The following is a 23056-nucleotide window of genomic DNA, read 5'->3' as shown; positions in this document are numbered from 1 at the left end:
CTAGGACAAGCAGAAGGCGTGGGGTAGGGGCAATATCTTTTGTTAGACCTGCTAAATAGTAGCCAATTTTTTTTTTTTAAATCTTTCTTTGCAAGCTTTCGGACCCGAACGCCCTTCCTTGGGCAAAGGAGAATTCAAGGGTTGTAAAGGTTCTCCCAGGTGGAAATGAAACTAATTTTGCACAGGGGTGTGTAAAAATGGTAGGGTTCCCCTCCGTATAATAGTCCTTGCTCAGGGGGATTGTTAAAAATGATCTCCCGGCAGCACTGAGGGGAACGTTGTCGGCATGGGAGAAGTTCCCCTGGCCTCAGCCCTGGGTGCCCAGTAGCAGTGCTGGGACGCGGGGGTTTAGCACTGACTCTGTAGGAAGGTGGCCCCCACCCTGGTCCCTGCAGCACAGTCCCCTCTTGGAAGCCTTTGCACACACTCAGAGACACTTATCTTCCAGTGAACATGTTTATTGCTGGTGTTGCAGGGTAAAAATATCAGTCCAACATAGTCCCCATGTGAGGTGAGAGACCGGTATTTCTCTAGAGTCAGGTCCTTCTCACACACCCTCATTGAAGTGCACTGGCCACCCAGCTTGGTCACAGACAATGCTGATGTATTTAAAGGCTGCATGGCTCTCATATTTGCACCCCCCTATCACCAGGTTCTTCAGCTTGCAGATAGTGATGGCCAGAGGCATATGACTCTGGTGCGTGCCGTGATAGATAGTACCCCCTTCCCTACACACCGCTAGTATCTGCTTTTTGGAAGCATGGATGAAGGTGTTGAGAGTCTTGCAAGGCTTGGTCATGCCCCTTTGCTGCATCATGAACCCACAGTAATCTTTCCTGGCATCGGTCCGGGGGCTGTCAAAATGCTGCTTCAGGAACGTCTTGTAGCGTTGATCCTGGGAGCGGGTATGCAGGACCAGACACAAGGTCGTCAGTAAAAGCAGGAACAGGCCAGTGCCTTTCCAAATCCCCATTGTCACCTGCAGCATGAACAAGAGATGTCAGACCCAATATGAGCCGAACACAGGACTGTCTGGGATCTCCCTGCGGGTGGTGCAGGAACCCAGAACATCCAGACAGGGACATGAGGTCCAGAAGGATGAGATTGCTCAAGCTTCCTCTTATGGACGACAAGCATTTGAAAATCTCAGGGCTTGTCCACACTCCAGTCACTGCTGGCCCTGCCCTTTGGGTACAATTTGGCAACACTGTGCACAGCTACATTGCTTCTGAGAAAGGCTTAAAAAACCCTAACATGTTGCAGCAGCAGAAGTAGGGAGGAAGGAATTCCCTCCCCTCCCCACGCAGCAACCGGCAAAGTCCAGAAACCTGGGAAATACCCATAGTACAGCACAGACATAGCTACTCCTGGATTATCCCTGACCAACCTCTTCTTGAACACCTCCGGGATGTCTCAGCCATAATGGATATGATGCTGCCATGGTGTAGACAAGCCCAAAATCCTGCTGCACATTCCCCCTGGATCCAGCAATAAGAACCAGGAGTCGTCTGAAGGCTTCCTCTAAACCAGTGGGTCCCACTCCTGTCTCACAGCTAAGTGAGACCCCAGAAATCCTGACTTCTAAATTTTCCCTGCCATAAGCTATTGCAGAGCTGGGGATAGATGCCAGAAGTCCTCCTTGCATGGTTGCTGCCACCGACAAGAAAAAAAAATATAAGAGATGGACTAGACCACAATTTAAAAGTATTACACCTTGTTGAATCTTATTTTGCAATCAAATCAGTGCTTTTCAGCAATAAGCAGTTTTTTCAAAGCAAAAACATTCAAAGCATTATTTTTAATTTTTTGAGCTGTAAAAAAAAAAATGTTATTGCCGTGGTTTATTCAAAGAAAACTGAGGCGTTTTAAACAGAATTAAAGAAAGCACCCCGAAATGTAATTTGAAGCCTTCATCCAGCTCTAAAATTTGGCAATCTTCATCTCTTACCTTTTCCCATTATACACAATACTGAGGTGAAATAAAGGGGCATTTTGTGATGTATTGTCTTTAAGGGACTGCTAGATGAATCCAACAGCACACAGCTTAATATAGTGATTCTCAACTAAGGTGCAGCAAGATCCTTTTAAGGGAGTCGCACAAAATTAATACCTTTAGGTGTGCCAACCCTTGCCCTTGATTTACAAGATAAACCCAGCGATTTCAAAAAGAAAGTTAATTCCGGGCTTGTCTGAATGTCTTCGATACTATGGATTTCTGAGTTCTTTGCAACAAAAGAATTGCTCTATTATTTTTCCATAGCCAAAAAAAAAAGTAAAAAAGAAAAAGTAAATAGCAAGCATTTTTCTGAGTCTAATTGAAGATGTCTTGACTCTAATAGAGAGTGCCTTGAGTCTAGAAATGTTGAGAACCACTGGGTTGCCAGAACATAGCAGTGTTCACATCAGATGACATCTGTTTTCTCTCTCCTCCAGTGTCCATCTGTCCTATGCATGTACCTGTGCATGTGTTTGATTTGTGAGAGTCACTTTTTCTCTGTGTTTTGTCTTTCTGGGTGTTGTGTGTCCCTGGCTCGGCTGGTGTCTGGCCCCAGGTCCCATCTCCTCCCAGAACTGGGGGAGCTTGGGCACTCTGCCAACTACCACTTAATCCTTTAATACTTAAGTAGCTCTCTATGCTTCTCTCCCTCTCCTCTTAGCTGCAGGAATCTCATCGCAGCATACACAGTCCAGCTCATAACCCAGGCATTAACATGCTCTCTAACTTACCTGGTAGATTCACACGCGTTAAAACACTGGGTCCACGTGTCCACAAATTCCAGCTTCCTATGGCATGCGCCTCTATTTATAGAGAACCAGACTCCAGGAAGGACAACTTCTACCTGGTTTCACATTACATGGTAGTGAGAATAGCAAAAACGTGCTGTGTGGGAAATGAAGTTGCAGAGCAATAAAGGAAAACATAGGGCATTGAGCAGCAATCCTGGCAGGCTTTTCCCTGACCTGGATGATTCAGTGAAATTTAAATCAATGGCAGGAATCATCTGTCATTAGCCCTGCAAATGCCTGCCTTGGTACCACTAATGGAATATGCACTGGTTGAAAACCTCTATGAATTGAGCATCTCTATCAGTTAAGCATCAACGGGGAAGTTGCGCTGGCTATACTTCATTCCAAGTTCACTTACAGCCTATGATCTACTCACTTGATAGACCTCAGTTTCTCCCACTCTTATATAAGAATAATCTTCCTTTTCTCCCTGCATATCTATTGTGTTTGGTGTTTCTAATGAATACTTAGTGTCCTTAAACTGCTTTGAAGGCCCTAATCATACTATGAACAGGGGTTCTTTCTCATTATTTGGATGTGTAGTGCTTGGGGGTGGGAATCTCAGGGACTGGTCAATGTTCAGCACACATGTTCCCACAATTAGTGGCTAGAGGTAAGAGGAGAAGCTAACAGCCTGTTTGCCTTTAGTTAATGTTACCCTAAGTTGGACCCCGACAGGCAAAAACTCAGTGTATGTAAGCAGTAGGGTTCTACTCCTGATCCTTGCAGAGGTAATTTTGCACTGGATTGTCACAAGTTACCCCCCTTTAGAGGTTTGCCTCATCTCTCCATTACTATAGTGTAAAGAGTTAACTGTGTTAATCTGAAGTCAGGTAGAAGGCAGGGTAGATTTGCACCTTATGAAGTGCAACGGTGAGTTTTGTTTAGTCTGCAAAGTGCAGATCTACTGTCTACTACTATCTTGTGCCAGTGCAATGCCAATGACACCAGTATAAATAGATTTCTAGGGTTGGAAGGGACCTGGTAAATCATTGGGTCTCACCCCATTACAAACATTATAACTGTCCATATGCTTAGTTTGAACGTTCAGATCAGGGATGCTCAACCATCGACCCTGGGGAGCCATGGTATCCAGTTCCCATGGGTTGGGAAATTGGACAATGAGGCAGCAGTAGCTATGAATACTGTCCCCTCGCTCCCTTGCTGCCAAACCCCATGAGGCCAGGCATGCCCCTCCCTCACATGACCCCAAGCCATGCCCCCTCCCCGACATGTGGCCAGGGCAGGGCCAGGCCGTACCCTTAGCCCCAACCCAGCTGTGAAGGGGGAAAGCTACCCCTCCACCCTCTCTACCCACCTGTGGCTGAATTGCACCCCTCTCACGCCCTCCCTGGATGCTGGATCAGGCCCATTGGCTGGATCCATTCTGCAGTCATAACAGACACCACTCATCCAGCCTACAGTGCAAAAAGGTTGAGCTGCTGGATTTTAAATGATAGCAAGGCAGAATATTCCCCATGAAGCTGCAGTCCTGTGACATTGGGAAACCTCAAGTGCTATCTGCATTACCCATGTAATCATAGGGCCCCATAAGACTTTAGACTTTGTGCTTTGGGCATGTTCTCTTAGTATATATTTGGGCAACACCCATCACACCAAGGGTCTGTAATTCCTCTATCTGAGCGCCTCCCCCAAGGCACTGGGAACAGATACTGAATGCATTCTTGGAACATCCTTTTTGGCACCTGACTCGTATTGTTTTCAGACTGAAAGCTAAGTCACAAGATATCATTTAGAGGATGGAGCATCAGGACTTTTTTCCTAGATTTTGGTCTCTGGCAGTTGGTCACAAAGTTGGGTGCGGGGTTGTATGTGGGTTGTTGCCTGAAGGTGGATGGTGAGCAGTGGTAGGGAGATGGATTGTACCGAGGGCTGGATGTGGGCTATTGGACCAAAAAGTTAGAGAACCATTTATCCAGAAGACCTCATATATCTTGTCTTGAGGTCTGTCTAATGTGAAGAGATCAGGGTGAAGCATGTCTGGCTTTCTTAGTGGGTTTTGGAGTGCTGTCTGGCTTTCTAATGAACTGCGCACAAGTACTGGATGCTGGAGGCAGAATACTGTACTCCATGAGTCAGTGGGCTGATCCGGGTTGGCATTGCTTCTGCAGGACAGCTAACATGCAGACACTGCCAGTGGACAATTTAGTAGGGTCTCTTCCTGCAGGAGGAGTGAGCCTTTCAGCTGTTAGAGCCCTTCCTGCTGACTACAGAGGTGGAGGGGTCCATTCTCCTTCTCTGTGCTCTGGAACAGAAGAAATGTCATAGAGACCTTGGTGCAAAGGAGTTTGATTCCTGTCAGCAAAATGCATCTGCCCCTTTCACCCCAGCCAGTGCACAAGTTATCAAGCTCAGAAACTGTAAGGTGAAGTTCTCTGGATCGGACAAAGAGGAGCATTGGAGTAAATGACACAATCGGCAAAATCCACGTACAAAGGATAACAGTGTTGAAGTCGACACACACGGGAGGTTGGGGAAAAGTAAGGCTCCCATTCTGAAGCCCCGGTGCCAGATCACCCTTCTTACTATGGGGCTACATCAGAGCCACCCCTTGCTAAAGGAAAGGCTTTATATCCTGTTTCTCAGTCCCCAAGCCAGCTGCTGCCCCTGCTCTTAGGTGGAACTGATACCACTGTGTGGGAAAGGCCCTAGGTCCCAATTCTCACCCCTCTGGCCAGCCACTATTCCCTAAGAAGAAGACCCAGGACTGGTTCCCCTAGAGGGCAAAGGCCCAGTATCCTGTTCTTTGCTCCACTCTGGGCCTTTGAGTATCCCCAGTTTGGGACCCTAGCTTAGAGCTTTTTAATGCACTGGAGCTTCAGGTGGTTGAGACTGGCTGGGAATCTGTCTCTAGGCATCTCATCTATGCCTCAGGGGGGCTGCTAGGACAAAGTGAGGAAAAAATGATGAATCATAATATATTGAACCCTTCCCCATACCTACCCCCACATACTTACAGGCTTGTAGCAAAGGTGAGAAAACTGAGCTAGACAAAAGAACAGTGACCCTTCCCATGCCCTGCATCTCCATTGCTGCACGGCACCTGCTAGGGAAGCCTGCCAGCATTGTACTGCGTCAGCTGGCCAGATCCTTCTCCCTCTTGAGTGGCCAAGATAGTGCCTGGACTGAACTTAAACCATACATAACAGAGCCCAGTGTTACAACACTTATTATTCACCCAAAACCAGAGAAATCAGGTTGGAAACATATCATTGTCTTTGCAGCTTGGGGTTAAGACCTTTGTTTGGCCTATGCAACTAGATGTTATAAACTCAAATCACCCTGGGGGCAGGTGGGGTCTTTGTAATTTCTGATCCAAATGAGCACTCATCCCTAAAGGGAGTGAGATGTGTAATGCTGAAAGTTAATGGTTTAACCCATTAGTAGTTTTACTTGGAGGAGGCAATGACATAATCTCTACCAGGAGGTGGGACCAAAGCTCCATCTGCAGTGCAAAGGCTGACTACCTATATATAGTTGACTTAGCTATACAGGCACCAAAAGTGTGATGGTTGCTTATAGTTGGGAGTTATAATGTGTACATGGGGAGTGCTTCCTGCTCAGGACCTGAGGGTTCAAAAGCTCCTTCAGCACAGCTTAAAATTATGTATTTTATAGCCTTTTCCAAGGCATCCAAGATACCAACTCCCCACCCCCAGCAAAAAAAAACAGCCACCCCCCACCATAACCCCTCTGTGGTACGTCAGTGATGTTCAGCTTGCCTTGTCTGTGACCCCCACTTCCTCTTCTCACCCCATCTTGCATGGATCTAGCACTGGTATTTCAGAGTCAACCATGTTAGTCAGAAGTCAGGTAGAAGGCATGGTAGATTTGCACCTTACGGACTAACCAAAGTAGGTAGATATATACTGGTACTCAACATGTTGCCTTTTGCAGAGCTTGTACATGGCACACTGCATTGTCTAAATGAGAAGTCCAGCCTCTGAAAGGCTGAGGAATGGATGTGGGGCTTTTGTGCATCTCAGAGTAAGAGTTTTTGGCTTCAGCCTCCCTACACACGTGGTTTCAAATCCCACTACTACAATTTTGATATGGGAGGGATAGAAGTCACAACATGTACTTCTGTTTCAACCCTAAATATCTGTCTCCTCTGACATCTGAACCTTTCCTGAATGGACTCATTGTTTAAGTCATATGAGACGCCCAAATACTCTCTGAGCTGTAAAGTACCTCACTGTTAGCACCTTCCTCACTGACCGCCCCCAACCTCTTCCCCCCAGGTTTTGGGCTCCAATATTGCTCCTTCCCTCTCTACCCTCTTTCTGTCTTTTTGTGGCAGTGAGGTGCATGATGGACTTCAGGAGATAGGTGTGATGGTGCCAAAAAGTGTAGCAGTCCACATAGAGGTAAGACGGTGGGGGGTTGAAGATTATATGAGAGCAGGCAGAATTGCAGAAGACAGGACTAGCTGGAAGGGGGAAAAATTGGGAGACCATATAGGTAGAGTATGAGAGATACCACAAGATGAGTGTCTGGAGGCAATTGACAGAACCAATGTATGAAAGTTGGTGAACCTAAATTCCCAAGTCCCACCTTCTCTGGGCTCCTCAAATGTCTTCATCACCCTGTGGTCCAAGAGAGAATGTCCCAGGAGGTTCTGATGGGAAGAATATTTGAAACAAGTGAGGAGTTCTGAGGTTTCATTGCTTGAGCATCAGTGCAATGCTCTTATAAGCCTGATATCCTGAATTCAAGCCTCCTTGAGGCCCTGTGTCCTCCACAGAACTTTCACAGATTTCATAGACATTAGCGCTGGAAGGGACCTCGGGAAATCATCGAGTCCAGCCCCCCGCCCAAAGGGCAGAAAGTCAGCTGGGGTCACAGGATCCCAGCAGGATAAGCATCCAATTTACTCTTGAAGGTGTTCAATGTAGGTGTTTGAACCACCTCCGCTGGCAGACTATTCCAGACCTTGGGGGCTCGGACAGTGAAGAAATTCTTCCTTATGTCCAGCCTGAAACGGTCTTGCAGGAGTTTGTGACCGTTCGACCTTGTCATTCCTTGGGGCGCTCTAGTGAACAAACGTTCCCCCAGATCCTGGTGCTCACCCCTGATAAACTTATAGGTGGCCACCAGATCACCCCTGAGCCTGCGCTTTTCCAGGCTAAAGAGTCCCATGGCTCTCAGCCTGTTGGCGTAAGATTTGTTTTCCTGACCTCTGATCATGCGCATGGCTCTTCTCTGGACTCTCTCAAGCTTCTCCACATCCTTTTTGAATTGTGGAGCCCAAAACTGGACGCAGTACTCCAGCTGCAGCCTCACCAAGGCCAAGTACAAGGGGAGAACGACGTCCCAGGATTTGCTTGAGAAGCATCTATGGATGCAAGCCAGTGTTTTGGTCGCTTTACTAGCTGCAGCATTGCATTGCAGGCTCATGTTCATCTTGTGGTCAATGATGACTCCCAAGTCTCTTTCTTCCGTAGTGCTAGCCAGCGTAGCACTGCTGAGCCTATAAGGATGCTGCAGGTTTTTCCTCCCAAGGTGGAGAACCTTGCATTTTTCAGTGTTAAACACCATCAGGTTCTTGTCTGCCCATTTACTGAGCCTGTCCAGGTCAGCCTGAATAACCCGCCTGTCTTCTGGCATGGATGCTTTGCCTCAGAGTTTCGTGTCATCAGCGAACTTGGCCAGTCTGCTTCTGACTCCAATGTCCACATCATTAATGAAGATGTTGAACAATGTGGGTCCAAGGACAGAGCCTTGGGAGACCCCACTGGTCACAGGGCACCATGATGATTGACTGCAATCAACCACCTCCCTCTGGGTCTGACCATGGAGCCAGTTTCCCAGCCAGTGGATCGTGGTGGACCCAAGGCCACAATTGGCCAATTTTGCCAAGAGATGATCATGGGATACCAGATCAAAGGCTTTTTTGAAGTCAAGATATACGACATCGATCTCTTCTCCCTTGTCCAGGTGATAGGTCACCTGGTCGTAGAAGGAAATGAGATTGGTCAAGCAAGACCTACCCGCAACAAACCCATGCTGGCTATCCCTCAGGGTGTTGGTGTCGGCCAGTCCATTAAGGATGGCCTCTTTAATGCACTTTTCTAAGATCTTCCCCAGGATAGAAGTCAGGCTGATGGGCCTATAGTTAGCTGGATCCACTTTCCTCCCTTTCTTGAAGATAGGCACTGCATTGGCCTTCTTCCAGTCTTTGGGCACTTCACCAGAGCACCAGGAGCTCTAAGATCCGTGCCAGGGGCTGGGCTATGATGCTCACCAGCTCCTTGAGTACCCTGGGGTGCAGATTGTCAGGGCCAGCTGACTTGAAGGTATGCAGCTTCTCAAGGTGTTCCTTCACGAGGTCAGCATTTATGGAGGGTAGGGGATCTCCCTCACCCGGATCACCCTGTCCCGTCGTGGGCATGGGCGTCTCATGGGACTGATGAAAGACCGATGCAAAGTATCCATTTAATAGGTTGGCTTTTTCTTGGGCGTCAGTTGTCAGTTGCCCCATCTGGCTCAGCAGGGGTCCAATGTTGCCCTTGCTTTTCCTCCGGCTCCCCACATATCTGAAAAAGGACTTTTTATTGTCCTTGATGCTCAAAGCTAGTTGGAGTTCAGTTGCAGCCTTGGCTTTCCTGGTTTGCTCCCTGCAGGACTGGACCAGTGCAGAATAATCCTCCTTGGAGGTGAATCCCATCCTCCATCCTTTGCAGGCCTTTCTTTTTAGCCTTAGGATGTCTGGAGAGCCGGGGGAGCTGCTGTGCCGTCTTGCTGCCTTTCTTTCGAGATGGAATAGATTTAGCTTGTGCATTGAGGATCGCTCCCTTGAGGAGCAACCACTCTTCTTGAACTCCCCTCTCCCTGGGGTCGTGGTCCCTGAGGGCCTGACTGACAAGCCTCCTGAGCTTGTCAAAGTCGGCTTTCCTGAAGTCAAGGACTTCTGTGTTGCTGACTGACTTGCCAGCTTTACGGCGGATGGTGAAGGTGATCAGCTCGTGGTCGCCATCACCCCGCTTCCCATCGATCACTAGGTCGCCAATTAGGTCATCCCCTGTAGCCAGCACCAGGTCGAGCAACGCTTTGCCTCCCATTGGCCCATAGACTTCTTGAGTCAGGTAGAGGTCATCCACGCACGAGAGGAAGGTTTGTGACCACTCGGATTTTGCTGAGTGATCCTCCCTCGAGCTGTCCGGGTAGTTGAAGTCACCCATGACAACCACGGTCCTGGAGCATGTGGCCTCAGCCAGCTCCCAGGCGAACTCCTGGTCAAGCTCAGGACTTTGAGTGGGAGGTCTGTAGTAGACTCCCACCATTGTGTCCCCTGTGCCGTGTTCCCCACGGATTTTAACTCAGAGGGTCTCCAGTCGTCCACCCTGGTCACCAATGTCAGCTTGCAGGGACGCATAGCTTTCCTTAACATAGAGAGCTACACCCCCGCCCCTTTTATCTACACGATCCCTCCTGTACAAGGTATAGCCATCTATACCTGTGGTCCAGTCATGAGTGGAGTCCCACAGGTCTCCATTATCCCTATGATGTCATAATTTTTTGCGTCAAGCAGGAGGACGACGAGTCCTTTTACCTGGAAAAAATTGTTAGAGCTTCTGAGTGTCACAGGTGCTGGAAAGAGGACCTCAGATCCATAGGGACCCTGCATGAATCATAGAAAATGAGGGTTAGCAGAGACCTCAGGATGTCATTTAGTCCAACCCCCTGCTCAAGGTAGGACCATTCCCAACTACATCATCCCAGTCAAAGCTTTGTCTATCTGGGTTTTGAAAGCCTCCAAGGATGAAGTTTCCACCACCTGTCTTGGTAACCTGTTCCAGTGTTTTACTCCTCTCCTGGTAAGAAAATATTTCCTAAAATCTAACCTCAACTTCCCTTGCTGCAACTTGAGACCATTGCTCCTTCTGTCATCTGCCACCACTGAGAAGGGTCCAGCTCCAACTTCTTTTAAGCCACCATTCAGGCAACTGAAGGCTGGTATTGAATCCCCTCTCAGTCTTCTCCAGATTAAGCCCAGTTCCCTCAGAAGTCATGTCCCTCAGTCCCCTAAACATTTTCATTGTCCTCTGCTCGAGGCTTTCCAATTTGTCCACATCCTTTGTGTAGCAGGGTGCCCAAAACTGGACACAATACTCCAGATGTGGCCTTGCCAGTGCTGAACAGAGGGAAATAATCACTTCCTTCAATCTGCTGGCAACGCTGCTACTAATTCAACCCAGTATAACTCATATTCAGCTTATTGTCCACCGTAACCCTGAGGTCCTTTTCTGCAGAGCTGCTGTTTAGCCATTCAGCCCCCAGCCTGTACAAGTGTATGGGATTGTTCTGTCCTAAGTGCAGGACTTTGCACTTGTCCTTATTAAACATGCTCTTTTGGTCCAATCCTCCAATTTGTCTTGGGTCCTTCTGAATCCTATCCCTACCCTCCAGTGTATCTACTATTCCCCCCAGCTTCATGTCATCTGCAAACTTGCAGAGGGTGCGTTCTATGCCATTTTCCATGTTGTTGATGAAGACATTGAACAAAACCAGCCCCAGGACCGAACCCTGGGGCACTCTACTTGATACTGGCTGCCAACTAGACATCGAGCCATTGACTATTACCCTCTGAGCCCTATGATCCAGCCAGTTTTCTATCCAAATTACAGTCCATTCATCCAACCCCAGCTTCTACTTGGCCCAGCCCCCCAGGGAGCCACGTGAACAGAGTGCATAAACAGATGCAGTTTGGGGCCTGGCGTGCAAGTTTGAGCAGGAAGGCACGCAGCCCTAGGCAGCGAGCCTGCAGGGATGGGTAGCCCAGACTACTGCGTGGACCATGATGGGAGGGACACGTCGCACCCTGAGCTTCCCCCTTGCACCTGGACCCCTCTGCCTTGGTACCACTGGGGTCTTCACACAAACGGAGCCCATGGTTCCAGCCACTACCCAGACAGAGCCTGCGGTCCCTGCCCACACCTAGGCAGCACCCACAGCCCCAGCCTCCACTCAGACAGACCCCTTGGCTTCCTGTGGAGACTGCCCGGCACAGAAGCAGCCAGCTGGGTCTAGGAGCACTGCGGTGTGCTCACTGGTGGAGGCCCTAAGGGAGCCCAGTCCTAACACAGCCCAAGGAAATGTCATGTCCCAGCACACAGGGAAGCCCAGGGCTTCCCCCGGCAGGCTCAGCTGCCTGTACACAGATGCAGGAGCTTGGGGAACAAGCAAGAGGAACTGGCCCTACTCCTGAATGGCTATGATTATGATCTTGTAGGGATAACGGAGACCTGGTGGGACCCCACCCACGACTGGTCCGTAGGTATAGAAGGCTATACCTTGTACAAGAGAGACCCTGTTGGGAAGAGGGGTTTGGGTGTAGCTCTCTATGTGAAAGAGCAATACACTTCCCTTCAACCCAAGTTTAGCAACCATGGAAGGCATCTTGAGACCCTCTTGGTTAAAATATGGAGGGAGCATGGGGAAGGAAACAACTGTAGGTGTCTATCACAGACCTCCCAAACAAGCAGAAGAGCTGGACTGAGAATTCGGTAGGGTACTGGCTGAGGCTGCATGCTCCCGATGTCTGGTTGTCATGGGGAACCTCAACCTCCTTGACATCTTGTGGGAAGAGCACACGGCCAAATCTGACTGGTCACGTAGCTTCCTTGCTTGCATTGATGACCTCTACCTAATGCAAGAGGTCCACAGGATGACTAGGGGAAAGGCACTGCTGGATCTGGTTCTGGCCGAAGGGGATGAACTGGTGAGTGAACTGAGAGTCGGGGGAAGCTTGGTGACAGTGACCATGAACTGATCACTTTCTCTGTCCAACGCAGGGTGGGCAAGTGTCTTAGTAAGACAGAAATCCTCAACTTTGGGAATGCCAACTTTCAAAAACTCAGGAGACTGGTCAACCAGGCACTCAGAGACCATGGCCTCTTAGCAAGGGGAGCCCATGAGGAATGGTTATTCCTTAAAAACGTAATGCTTGAAGCACAAGGAAAGTCCATTCCATCCTGAAGGAAGTGCAGTGAGCGGGCTGGGGTGCCTCCTTACCTCAATAGGGAACTTTTGGGCCTCCTGAAGCTAAAAAGAATAGCCTATGCCAGATGCAAAATGGGTGCCATCACCAAGAAGGACTACACAGCACTAGCCCACATCTATCCACCCTTGTCCTGATACCTTTGTCCCCCAACCCTTTTCTGCACAGCCAGCTGGACAGGGCTAGCTGGGACTGGAAGGCCAGTGAAGAGCTGACTGGGTAGGCTCAATGCTTACATGTAAGAAAAAGCCCAGGTTGCTTGCAAGTGTGGAAGAAAAAGGGAGGGACACATTGGGTATTAAATGATCCTCCGCTTCACTGATTGGTCCCATTGTCTTGGTCCAGAAGGCAGAACCACCTGGAAAGTCCCCCAGGTCTGTGTGTGCACAGGTGCATGGTCACAATGGAGCCCTGGCAGCTGTGACCTGTCCTGGACACTTGGGTTCTCCAGCAGGGCTTAGAGCCAACCCAGTCCTTACCGCATACAGGGATGATGACCAGAAGGTCTGATGAAGTGCACCAAACTGGGCTAGTCTGTGTGGCCAGGCAAGCCTGTGACAGGGCTCCACGCACATGTGTGACATGGCACGGTGGCGCTTGTAGACATTAAGACCAGCAGAGCCCACTTCGGTTGCACAGGAGAACAGACTAGATGACCAAAGCCTGAGGAGTGCCCTGTATGATTGCTGTCCCAGAGCAGATCTAGGAGAATGTCTAACTTTGCTAACAACTTTTAAATTAATAGAGAATCCATGGGATGAAGCCAGTCCAGTGCTTATAGATATCCAGTCTGAAATCATCTAGCATCAATCTCCAGCCACGGGATCCTGCTCTACGTTTGTCTGCTGCTGTGTCAGAGCCTGGGCCCCTGTGGGTACTTGCAGACTGGCAGCAGACACCACTCAGCCTCCTGTTGCTCAAGCTGAGTGGACTGAGCTCCTGGGACCTTGTCCTCTCAGGCTTACTATCATTGTAGGCCTCTTCTCTTTCCCCTCTCCACCATTTCATTGGCTTCTGCAGGGTGTGGACAGCAGACCTGCACCAGTAATCCAGGTGGGGTCACCCCAGTTCCAAACACACTGGTGACAGACCCCACCGGCTCCCCCGCTGGGTCATCCTGTTTCTACATCTGGGGGCATCACTTCCACTTCCAGCCACTTTTGGATGCTTGTGTCCAGCTAATTCTCTCCCAGAACCACTTTCACTGCCCTTCAGATCTGGCTCCTCTGAGGCACCCCACTTAACACCTTTGGCTACTAGCTTTTGCCTTTCCCAGGACAGGGACCCCAGCCCTTGAGCCTCCAGGCAGGGAGGGAGTGTGAGAGAGACAATACGCGGCTTGTAAGTAGAAAACAAAATGATTTTTGACACGGTTCCAATGGAAGGAAACATTCCTAGGGTTTGGAGGGGGTTTTTTCCCATGCCAGCACTGAGCAAACGCAATTCCCAAACCGCAAACATAGCCATGAGGCAGAATTTTCCTTCTCCAGCCAGCCCCAGTGTTTGGATCTTGCACGATAAACCAAAACAGATTTGCTGGCACAGAAACAGCATTCCTGAGGATGTTTCCAAACTGGCTTAGTCATCTACGATTCACTAGGGGCGCTCACACACGTTGTGCATTGTGTACTTACATGGCGAGAAACATCGCCATTTTGCTAGTTTCATCGTGCGTGCAAATACACGTTGACTTTTTCTAGTGTGGTAGGTTTTGATTTGCCGTGGCAAATTAGACCACCTCCAACATGTTTTAGTTTTCCCCGTGGCCAGTTGTTCCAGCAAGTTCAGCTTGATTGTGATAAGTCCGTTACGTGTATTCTTGCACTAGGAGTCATTTTTGGGGATTACCGGTTGTGTCTTGTCTTACCCAGAGAAGAGATTTCACGGGTAGACTGTCCTGTAAGACAGAATTGCCTGAAAGATCTCCATGGGCAGACTACCAAAGGTAAATAGCGGTCATTGCTGACGGCTTATATTCTCTTTCTTCCAAACTGGGAAGATAATAATTGTGTCTGTATGCCGGTTATCCCACACTGCGCTAACTCAGTAGGTTTACGATGTAGATCTGGCCACATTCATCCCCCCCACTACCACCAGCTCCCCTGCCTTCATCTTTGCTGCATCCTTAGCTGATGGGTATAGTAAGTTTACTATAGACATGGACTAAGTGGCCTCAGAGTCAGCGGTCCCTCTGCTTGGGGTTTCCTGGCTCAATTTATCCATTGATTCTTATACAAAAAATATTGACTGGGCTGGGTCGAGCCCAGATAATATTCTTCTGCGTGAAATCCAAGTTTGGGGCTGAACTAGATGACCTTGTGAGAGCCCTTCTGGCCATAGTTTCCTTTGATCCTACAATCTTACGAGATCCTACGAGACTGGACGGTCACCTCGTTGGGGTCGGCTGACTCCAATTGTCTTTCCTGCCTGGACCCGATGATCTTGCGAGGTCCCTTCCAGCCCCTTACAATCTGAACTGATGAATCTTTATCTTGCTCCTCAGCTGCCTGGCAAAGCCACTCGCTTTGCAAGCAAAGGAGTTTAAATTCAAACGGGACTGGGATGAGATGTATTTTCCTAAAGGACTTTTAACTCGTGGCAGCTTGTTCGCATTTTTCTTGGGAGATTCCCATGAACGCACTTGAACACCCTTTCAATGAAAGCATTTTATTGCAGAAAGCAGCGAAAGGCCTTAGCACAGTTGGATATATTCCAGCTTAGGATGGTTTATCACAGCCTCCCACCACTCAAAACAACCCCAGATAATCCGAGCAGCCATTTATTTCAAGCAAACAGCACTAGTGACATTCCACCATCTTCGATCTGGATGATAAGAGCATCGTTTCTGCTGTGTTCAAATTACTGACTTGTCCACTGTGCCACTGACAGCCGCAAAATTGAAGTCCCCGTTGGTTTTGCGGATAATACCAGCCATAACATTACTGCCCACCTCATCTCACAGCCATATCCCCTAGCAAGCCCACTATGAGCAATAGGGACTGTACTTGTATTGTGGAATTGCCTCAGACCCCTGGTCATGGACCAGACCCCCATTGTAGTGGGCATTGTAACAAACATAGGAACAAAAAGTGTGCTCGGCCCCAAAAAGCGTACGTGACTTGCAGTAGGATGGAATTTGTAATCTTCAGCTGAGACTGAGATTGACGCCATGCTAGGGACTGTGGCACGAGGCAGATGGTCCATGCCCCAAGGCATATGACACACACAAGATCCAGAAATCCTGGATGGGGAAACTGAAGCGCAGAGATGTCATATTTTTGCCTAAAGTCATACAGCACCATGGCAGAAGAGCCAGGAGTAGGACGCGTACCTTGTCTCCTATTCCTGATTTTTTGTCACCATAGCTGCAGAACATGAGGATGAAGAAGAGCAGCTGTACTGTATAACACACAGGAAAGGGGCAGTTGATGGTAATGGCGGGGAAGAGGCAGCTATACTGCATCAGGGACACAAGGATTCAGCAGCAGGGAACAGGTGTAGCTCGCTGTACAATGGACACGAGAGGGCAGCAGAGGAGCAAGGAAAGGGTGGCTGTACTATATAGTGGAGCAGGGGTCCAGCACATGATCCGAGGTCGCTGAATCGAGCAGCTATACAATACTGCACATGAAACTTGGCTGAACTTGCAAGCATAATCTGAGGCACCAAGTTACAAAAGGGTATGCTTTTTTGCAGATCTGCTGAGTAACATTGACACTCCCAGGCCTTCACCTGAGGTTTGCTCTGGCACAGGGGGATAGATTTGAGCCTGGACAGCTACAGAGGTCCAGGCTCAAATCTCCTGGAGATTTAGGCTGGGATTTTGAAAGGGGTCTAAGGGATCTAATCACTTGAATCCCTATTGAGCTCCCTGGGAGCTTCACCGGCCTGTACCCTGTCCCCCTTCCCCTTATGCCTGGCCTTTGTAGTGGACAGGCACCCCATTTACGCAAGCCACTCGGATCCTTTGGGTGCTAAGCTTTGCTCTGTAGTTACAGGGGGGGCGTTGTGAGCCCCCAGCCACACGGCAGGCGGTAAGTGCAAAGGCCACGTTGCTGTCGTAATAATTCTCGTTGTGATGGGTCCCGCCCCAGGTGCAGACGCTATCCACCTGGGCAGGCTCAGCGTGGATGAAGGTGTTGGAAGGTTTGCAGAAGCCGACCGTCAGGTTCCTCTGCTGCATCAGGAGGTTGCAGTAGCGCCGGGCATCGGGGGTGCCGGTCTTTGGGAAGTCCACATGCTGCCGTTGGAACTTCTCGTGGCGAGTCTCTCTCCTGCCCAGGGCAAAGCAGGCCAGCAGGAAAAACAGCAACACGCCGGGTGCTTTCAGACCCATCTTGCCCTGCAGGGTGACAAAGAAGAGAGGTAGGCACCTGACCCCTCTCTGGACCCAGTGCACAAGCCATAGCCGCCCTAGGGTGGGACGTGGGTGACAACAGTGGAGTTGAGAGTTGGATTCCTGGGTTTTGGAGGACTTCTTTCTCTCTCATCCTACTTCCTCATGTGTCAAATGGAGTAATACCAATTGCACTGCATGAGGAGCTGCCCCCACTTTATTGCATTGGGGCCACCTCCATTGATTTGCTTTGGCGAGGCATCTGGGCCAGTAACCTGAGTAGAGTGATGGCTGATTTACATTCAGGAAGGATAGTCAAAACCCCACTTTGTAAACGCACTGAATCTCCAGACACAGAAGAAGAATGAAAATGAGCCGGGATGGCTGGCCCACAGTTGAAAGCTCTTTGGGCTACTTGTTCTAGCACAGGCTGGCTGTCCGGCTGTGCGCTCCTGATCCTTCCCACCTAAGTACCCACACCATCCCACACCACAGTACCCTACTTACCTACGTGGGTATGCCTTGGTTTTCCTTGGAGGGTCGAATACAGCCACTGCCAGCAGAGCTGAGATTCCCTCTGAGGGCTTTTTCCCCTTCCGAGTGGCTGTTATATGCACAACTCAGCCGCAGACCAGGATCGGAGAGGGGTGGCTCATCTCAGAGGCATCCTGCTAGTGGCCAGCACTGCGCAGTCTGTGCCCCTGGGAAGCTCTGAGGCCCCAGCACAAGGAGGGGAAGGGAATGAGGAGGGAGCTTGATCCTAAACAAACAGCGTTGGAAGCAAAGATCAAATTCTCCTTGGAGATAGGCCAGACCCTGACGTTAACTCTCCACAAGCCTTTGGCCCTTCAGTGGGGTCCAGCGCAGTAGTCAAAACAGGATGCTGCATGCACTTAGCAACAAAGCAGGATTAGGTTTTTCCCAAGGTTGGGCTTTTTGCAGGACATCTGGGTTTGTTCATCATGTAGCAGGGGATTTGGGAGCCTGGGGCTTATTCCACCCAGTTTCCACTGGAGCGGAAACTGCACATTCAATCCCCGTGACAGCTTTTGGGAGGGAGGGGGAACAAAAGCAGAATGTCTCTGTGGCTCATTTTTTCCCCCTTTTGCCAGCTCATATGGTTACAAAAGTTTCAGTCCTTTGAAACATGCAGTGCCCTAGCTTCATGTAGGGGCACTGGAGCCTGTCCTGACTGCAAGGGGATAGCGAGCCCCACTTCCCGCACCCCAGCTCCCCCTCCCAGTGGGGCTAGCACGGACTGAGAAGGGGCAATACCCCCTTCTGAGCCACATGTAATGCTGTGCGTATTAGCACTGCGTTGGGGCACTGCAGCCAGCACTGAGAGCAAGGGGACCAGTGTAGCCACCCAGTTTCCTGCAGTATATCACCCTCTACCTCCCCATTCCAGTGGGCCATTGGGTCAGCCTTGCTCTACAAGGAAACCCCCCCTACCGTCCTTCTCGCCACTGAGGCCACTGTGTAGCTTGACCCTTTGTGAACCGAAGGTACCGTGAGAACAGACGGAGCAGCTCTCACACCATGGGGAAATTGTTCCTAGTGAAAACTCCTCGGAAACTTTTCTGCAGCCAGCGTTATCTCGTTAATCAGCCAAGTGGGGACTGGAGGGCTCTGAGAAAATTAACGTGCATAATCCTGAACAGCCCAGCTTTGGGAGGTGGTTTCGTAAGGGGATTTGGGGAAATAGTGCATACATCCCTCCAAACAGCAGTCCAGACAGCAGGCACCATAATAAGAGCTGATCCCTGAAGGAGAACATGGGTTCAGAGGCGTTCATTGAAGAGCTTGCAGTTTCAGCCAAGAGGTGGGGAGAAGGAAGGATTTGCTGCTGTTGTTGGTAGCCGTTTCTCAATCCCCACCCCACCCCAAAAAAAACCAAAAAAAAAAACCCAAACCAACAAAAAACTTCAAACCAAAAGATCCTTTAGGTTTTTTTGTGTTCTGGTTTGAATGGCAACAGGATTTAAAAAACAAACAAACCCTGGATAGTAATCAATTGTTTCTGGTTGATCCAAGACTTTCAGAATAATGAAACCAAAATATATCATTTCAACGTGAAGCTTTTTGATATTTATTTTTCAATAAATTAACTGAAATTTCAAAGCAAAACTGATCTTTCAAAATCAACTACTGAAATGGTTAGTTTAAAAAACCCCAAATCTGTCAGCTGGCTCTTTTTGATTTACCAGACTTAATTTTTTTCCCCCCAAAAAACTTTGGCATTGCTGACATATTTCCTGGGAGGGAGGGTTGAGGGAGGGGAGACTTGTAAGGCAGCGTTACTCGGTTGCAAAGATATCATTGAGGACAGCGCTTCAGATGACTTTTTGGGATCGCCATATGGACATGAGAGATCCTGGGTCTGAATTCCCAGTGATCTCCATTTTGCAAAGCAAATGAGTTCTGTGCACTGTGTTTGGCAAATGGGCAGAGGCCAAGGGTCCCCCTGAGAGCAAATCTAAGAGTCTAAAGCCAATGTGCAGCAAGCCAAAAGGGAGAGCTGAGCTCAGTCTGGTTTTTTATTTGGCTGTTTTTGGCAGGATTATGCATTTCCCTGAGTCAGCCAAGGCAAAGAGGACTGGCTGAGGGTGGGGAGTCCAGACATAGAGCAAGAGAGCACTGTTCAGTTTTGATGTAAAGAGTCCTTGCAACGTGTTGCAGATTTCAAAGTGGTCACATCCCTGTCTGAGATGGGGATGGCATAAAGTGGTGCGTCTGCGTGGTAAACAGAGGTTTAACTGGTCAGGGCTGCACCTAAGACAGACTCCACTTCCCCTCCTCCTCCTCCTCCTTCCTCCTGCACCTTCTGTACAGAGTTGTGGCTCCACTGCCTGAGCATCCATCCCTGGGGAGCGCTGTGCTGCAGGGAGCAGAGTAGGGAGCACCGATCTCTGAAAGGTATTGAGGCCCCAGCAGTGTCTGGGGATGCTGTGCTGTGCTGCAGGGTGTGGGCTGCGGACTCTCTCACCTCAAAGTTAGTTCTGCCCTAGTGTGTTACTGCAGAAGGTGGGAGCTCAGGAAGGAGTTGCTCTTCCCCTGGCAATAAGTGCTGACTCCAGTTCATGACAGGGCAACGCACTGCGGGGAACAGGACAGGGACTTGTTAGGGAGTGGTCTCCCCTCCCTGTCAATGCTGACCCCACTACCTGTGTCCGTTTGTCTCTCCAACCCACTCCTGAGCTGGCAGCAGGTCCTCCCGTGATGCTCCAGCTCTTGGGGATGGGTACGGTTCCCCGCCCCGCTTCACAAAGCAATTCTCTCTGGGCATCTGATTGTTGGTCTCCAACTTCCTCTAGATTTAGGTTTGCCGGGAGGGCTTTCTACTGCCTGAGTCCCTGTCCTAGGGGTTTAAAACTTATGAGCACATGGCATTAAAGTTCCCTACCAGTCCTCTTTGACGAGGAGCATTGGATAAGCAGACTCCTTCTCCTGGCATTTGGAAGCGGGGCAACCTATGGCACTAGCCCTTCCCCAGAGACTGGATCTCACACCCCCTGCTTCCCCCACTGAGCCACATGGCCACTGCAAAGTGTTCTCTGCTCTTCACTCACCGTCACTGGCTGCACCACATTTTCCCCATAAGCTCCCAATTAAACTCATCTCCCCAGAGACACTTTACTTCTAGCCCACACCCCAATCTCAGTAAATCAGGCAGAAATGATGTCTTGTGACCCCCCATATTTCTGGGTTGCAAGATGATGGAAGCAAAAATGACTGTGACATCAGGAACTCAGAGGCAGGGACAGCTGACAAGAGGGGAGGTTATGGGAGCTAAAGATTTCCAAGAATTTGGAGGGACAAAGGATAAAGCATAGAAATATAGAAGAAGGGTTTGGGAGAGGTAAGGAAGTGCCTTTCTGGATAGGGCTGGGGTACCTGCATCTGGGATCTCAACCCACTCTGGTATTACCTCCATGTATCAAAGGCTTCCTCTTTACTCAGCTGACAATGGGAAGCTTGGAGGAAAGAGAAATTGGAGCCTCCCTAGTGAAGGTATGAATGCTGGTAGTCTACGGGAGTGTTTCTCATTTCAAAACTGACAGAGGCCCACCCCCGCTTTTTTACAATTTCATCTGCTCTGCCCTTAGCAAACCTGATGTTATCCTTTTCAGGTACAGAAAGTTTTGCATTGAAGAGCACACCTCCTGAAACATTTGTTACCATACATTTCCATCCAGCTCCTGTCTCCTTCAGGTCCTCCCCCAGGGAAAAGATTGTAGTGAATGCGTCATGGGGAAAGGATTTGCCTCAAAGAAACAGCTGCCTGGCCCAAAAACCACTCAGTGCCAAGAGAAACAGAGAGCCTTTCCTGCGCCATCACCTTGGAGCTGGGGACCCAATGACTCCCAGGAGGAAGGGGTGCTGTATCATTTCCCCCTCCCCAACTTGAACCAGCCAATCCCTCCACTGCAAAGCTGGGTTGGAGTTGGTGCCTCCTAAAAGGACCGATGATCCATATCCCACTCGTGAACCAGGCAACCGGTGGACCTGGTGTTTCTGGAACATGAACATTTTCCAGAACTAGGCATGCCTGGGGTTGTCCTGGTGCCCGGACTCACTGCCGCCCTGGGCTTCCTGCATCCGCACTTCCGGTGGTTTTTTGGCACTCCCTAGTCATTCAACAGATGAGGAGGTTGGGGGAAGAGAGAAACCAAGTCTGGGCCTTGTTACACCTTACACTGTGAGCCACAAATGTTGATTGGCTTAGTGCTAGCTTGGAGTTGGGAGCAGTCACACCTTTAAGTCTAGAAATCTTCTCTGAATGTCCCCCACCTGCACAGCTGTGACTTGCCATTAGCGGCCTAGTGAGCAGGGCAGGACTAGGAGCTGTAGGAGTTCAGGGGGTAGAAAGCTTGTCCACACAGAACGGGAGGATAGGGCAGGGGCCACTGCATCCTGGGATACTGGAGGACTTCAACTTGAGTGGCACATTGTTATGCGGACCAGAGATAGTCCTGCCCTGGAGTGGCATAACATTAAGCCATATAACAAGTACTTCAAGCCACTTTAAGGTATCAATGTGGGGACAATCTAGGGGTTAAGAGTTCCAGCGGCCACCTAAAATTAATGCATAACAAGGCCGTATGTCAAGCCACTGTTGTACACACCCATAGCCATTCTGCATTACATCATTTTATTACAGGAAGAAGCAAAGTTACTAGAAGATTACAGAACTCGGCCCAAGAAGAATCACCCAACATCATACCTAGCAGCCCAGAAAGGCTGCATAACAAGCAGTAGAGAGTAGTAGAAAGCAAGAGGTGGGGAAGGGGTACTGTATTGCTGAATGAGTCCTTGGGAGCTGCACAGGGCAGCTATGCCATGTAACAGGCACTACATTGCTCTTACATAATGGATGGGGAGCGTGCAGTGACAGGAGACAAGAATACGCCAGATATCAGTGTGTCCTTTATAGTAACAGGGTGGTTTCTGTGATCGTCCTTGGAGATGACAAGTGGTCAGGGCAAAGGTGCGCTTGCTTCTTCGCAGGTTCCTTTTAGCTGGGGTCCCTGCAGAGCCACAGATGCTAGTGATGTCTCTGGCAGTGGCATGGATGAAGGTGTTAGTGAATTTGCAGTGGGATGAGGCCATGCCTCGGCGTCTCATCATCTGGTTGCAGTACATGTTAACGTCTTGAGCCCTTGTCCTGGGGAAGTCAATGTGCTGCCTTTTGAATGTATTATAGCGCGATTCCCCTCTGGCCAGAGACAAGCAGGCTACTAGCAGGACAAGGACCAGCACCAGACAGGGTCCCCTCTGAGCCATGGATCGACCTGCCAGGGAGAGAAAGAGGAGGCATGGAGACGCAAGGTGGGAGAACCTATTTATCCCCACTGGGACCAAAACCCCTCCTATCTTCCTCCACTCTACACCAGCAACTCCTTGCAGCCTGG

At 49.5% G+C, this 23056-nt stretch overlaps 2 protein-coding genes across 3 annotated transcripts; both read right to left on the bottom strand.

The window, feature by feature from the left end:
* Positions 1 to 547: 547 nt before the first annotated feature.
* On the bottom strand, positions 548 to 973 carry LOC149861853 (ribonuclease-like). Its single transcript, XM_090053830.1, has one exon. The coding sequence runs from the start codon at positions 971 to 973 to the stop codon at positions 548 to 550; it is 426 nt and encodes a 141-aa protein (XP_089909956.1).
* Positions 974 to 15459: 14486 nt separating this feature from the next.
* LOC149861852 (ribonuclease-like) lies at positions 15460 to 17889 on the bottom strand. 2 transcript variants are annotated; one of them, XM_090051950.1, is made up of 2 exons: positions 17656 to 17889; positions 15460 to 17150 (listed from the first exon to the last, which is right to left on the bottom strand). In XM_090051950.1, the coding sequence occupies exon 2, from the start codon at positions 17142 to 17144 to the stop codon at positions 16719 to 16721; it is 426 nt and encodes a 141-aa protein (XP_089908076.1). In that variant the 5' UTR covers positions 17145 to 17150; positions 17656 to 17889; the 3' UTR covers positions 15460 to 16718. The 2 variants fall into 2 exon arrangements, with proteins under 2 accessions (XP_089908076.1, XP_089908075.1); XM_090051949.1 differs by having other exon boundaries at positions 17652 to 17886.
* Positions 17890 to 23056: the final 5167 nt, after the last annotated feature.

This window comes from Crocodylus siamensis, chromosome 6 (assembly GCF_052110815.1).
Source record: "Crocodylus siamensis isolate JL-2025a chromosome 6, ASM5211081v1, whole genome shotgun sequence".
NCBI lineage: Eukaryota > Metazoa > Chordata > Crocodylia > Crocodylidae > Crocodylus > Crocodylus siamensis.
This window is presented reverse-complemented; position numbering and strand designations above follow the sequence as displayed.

What these genes read in the sequence shown, in the direction of transcription:
- LOC149861853 (XM_090053830.1), bottom strand. Translation starts at nt 973, where the DNA reads ATGGGGATTTGGAAAGGCACTGGCCTGTTCCTGCTTTTACTGACGACC.
- LOC149861852 (XM_090051950.1), bottom strand. Translation starts at nt 17,144, where the DNA reads ATGGGTCTGAAAGCACCCGGCGTGTTGCTGTTTTTCCTGCTGGCCTGC.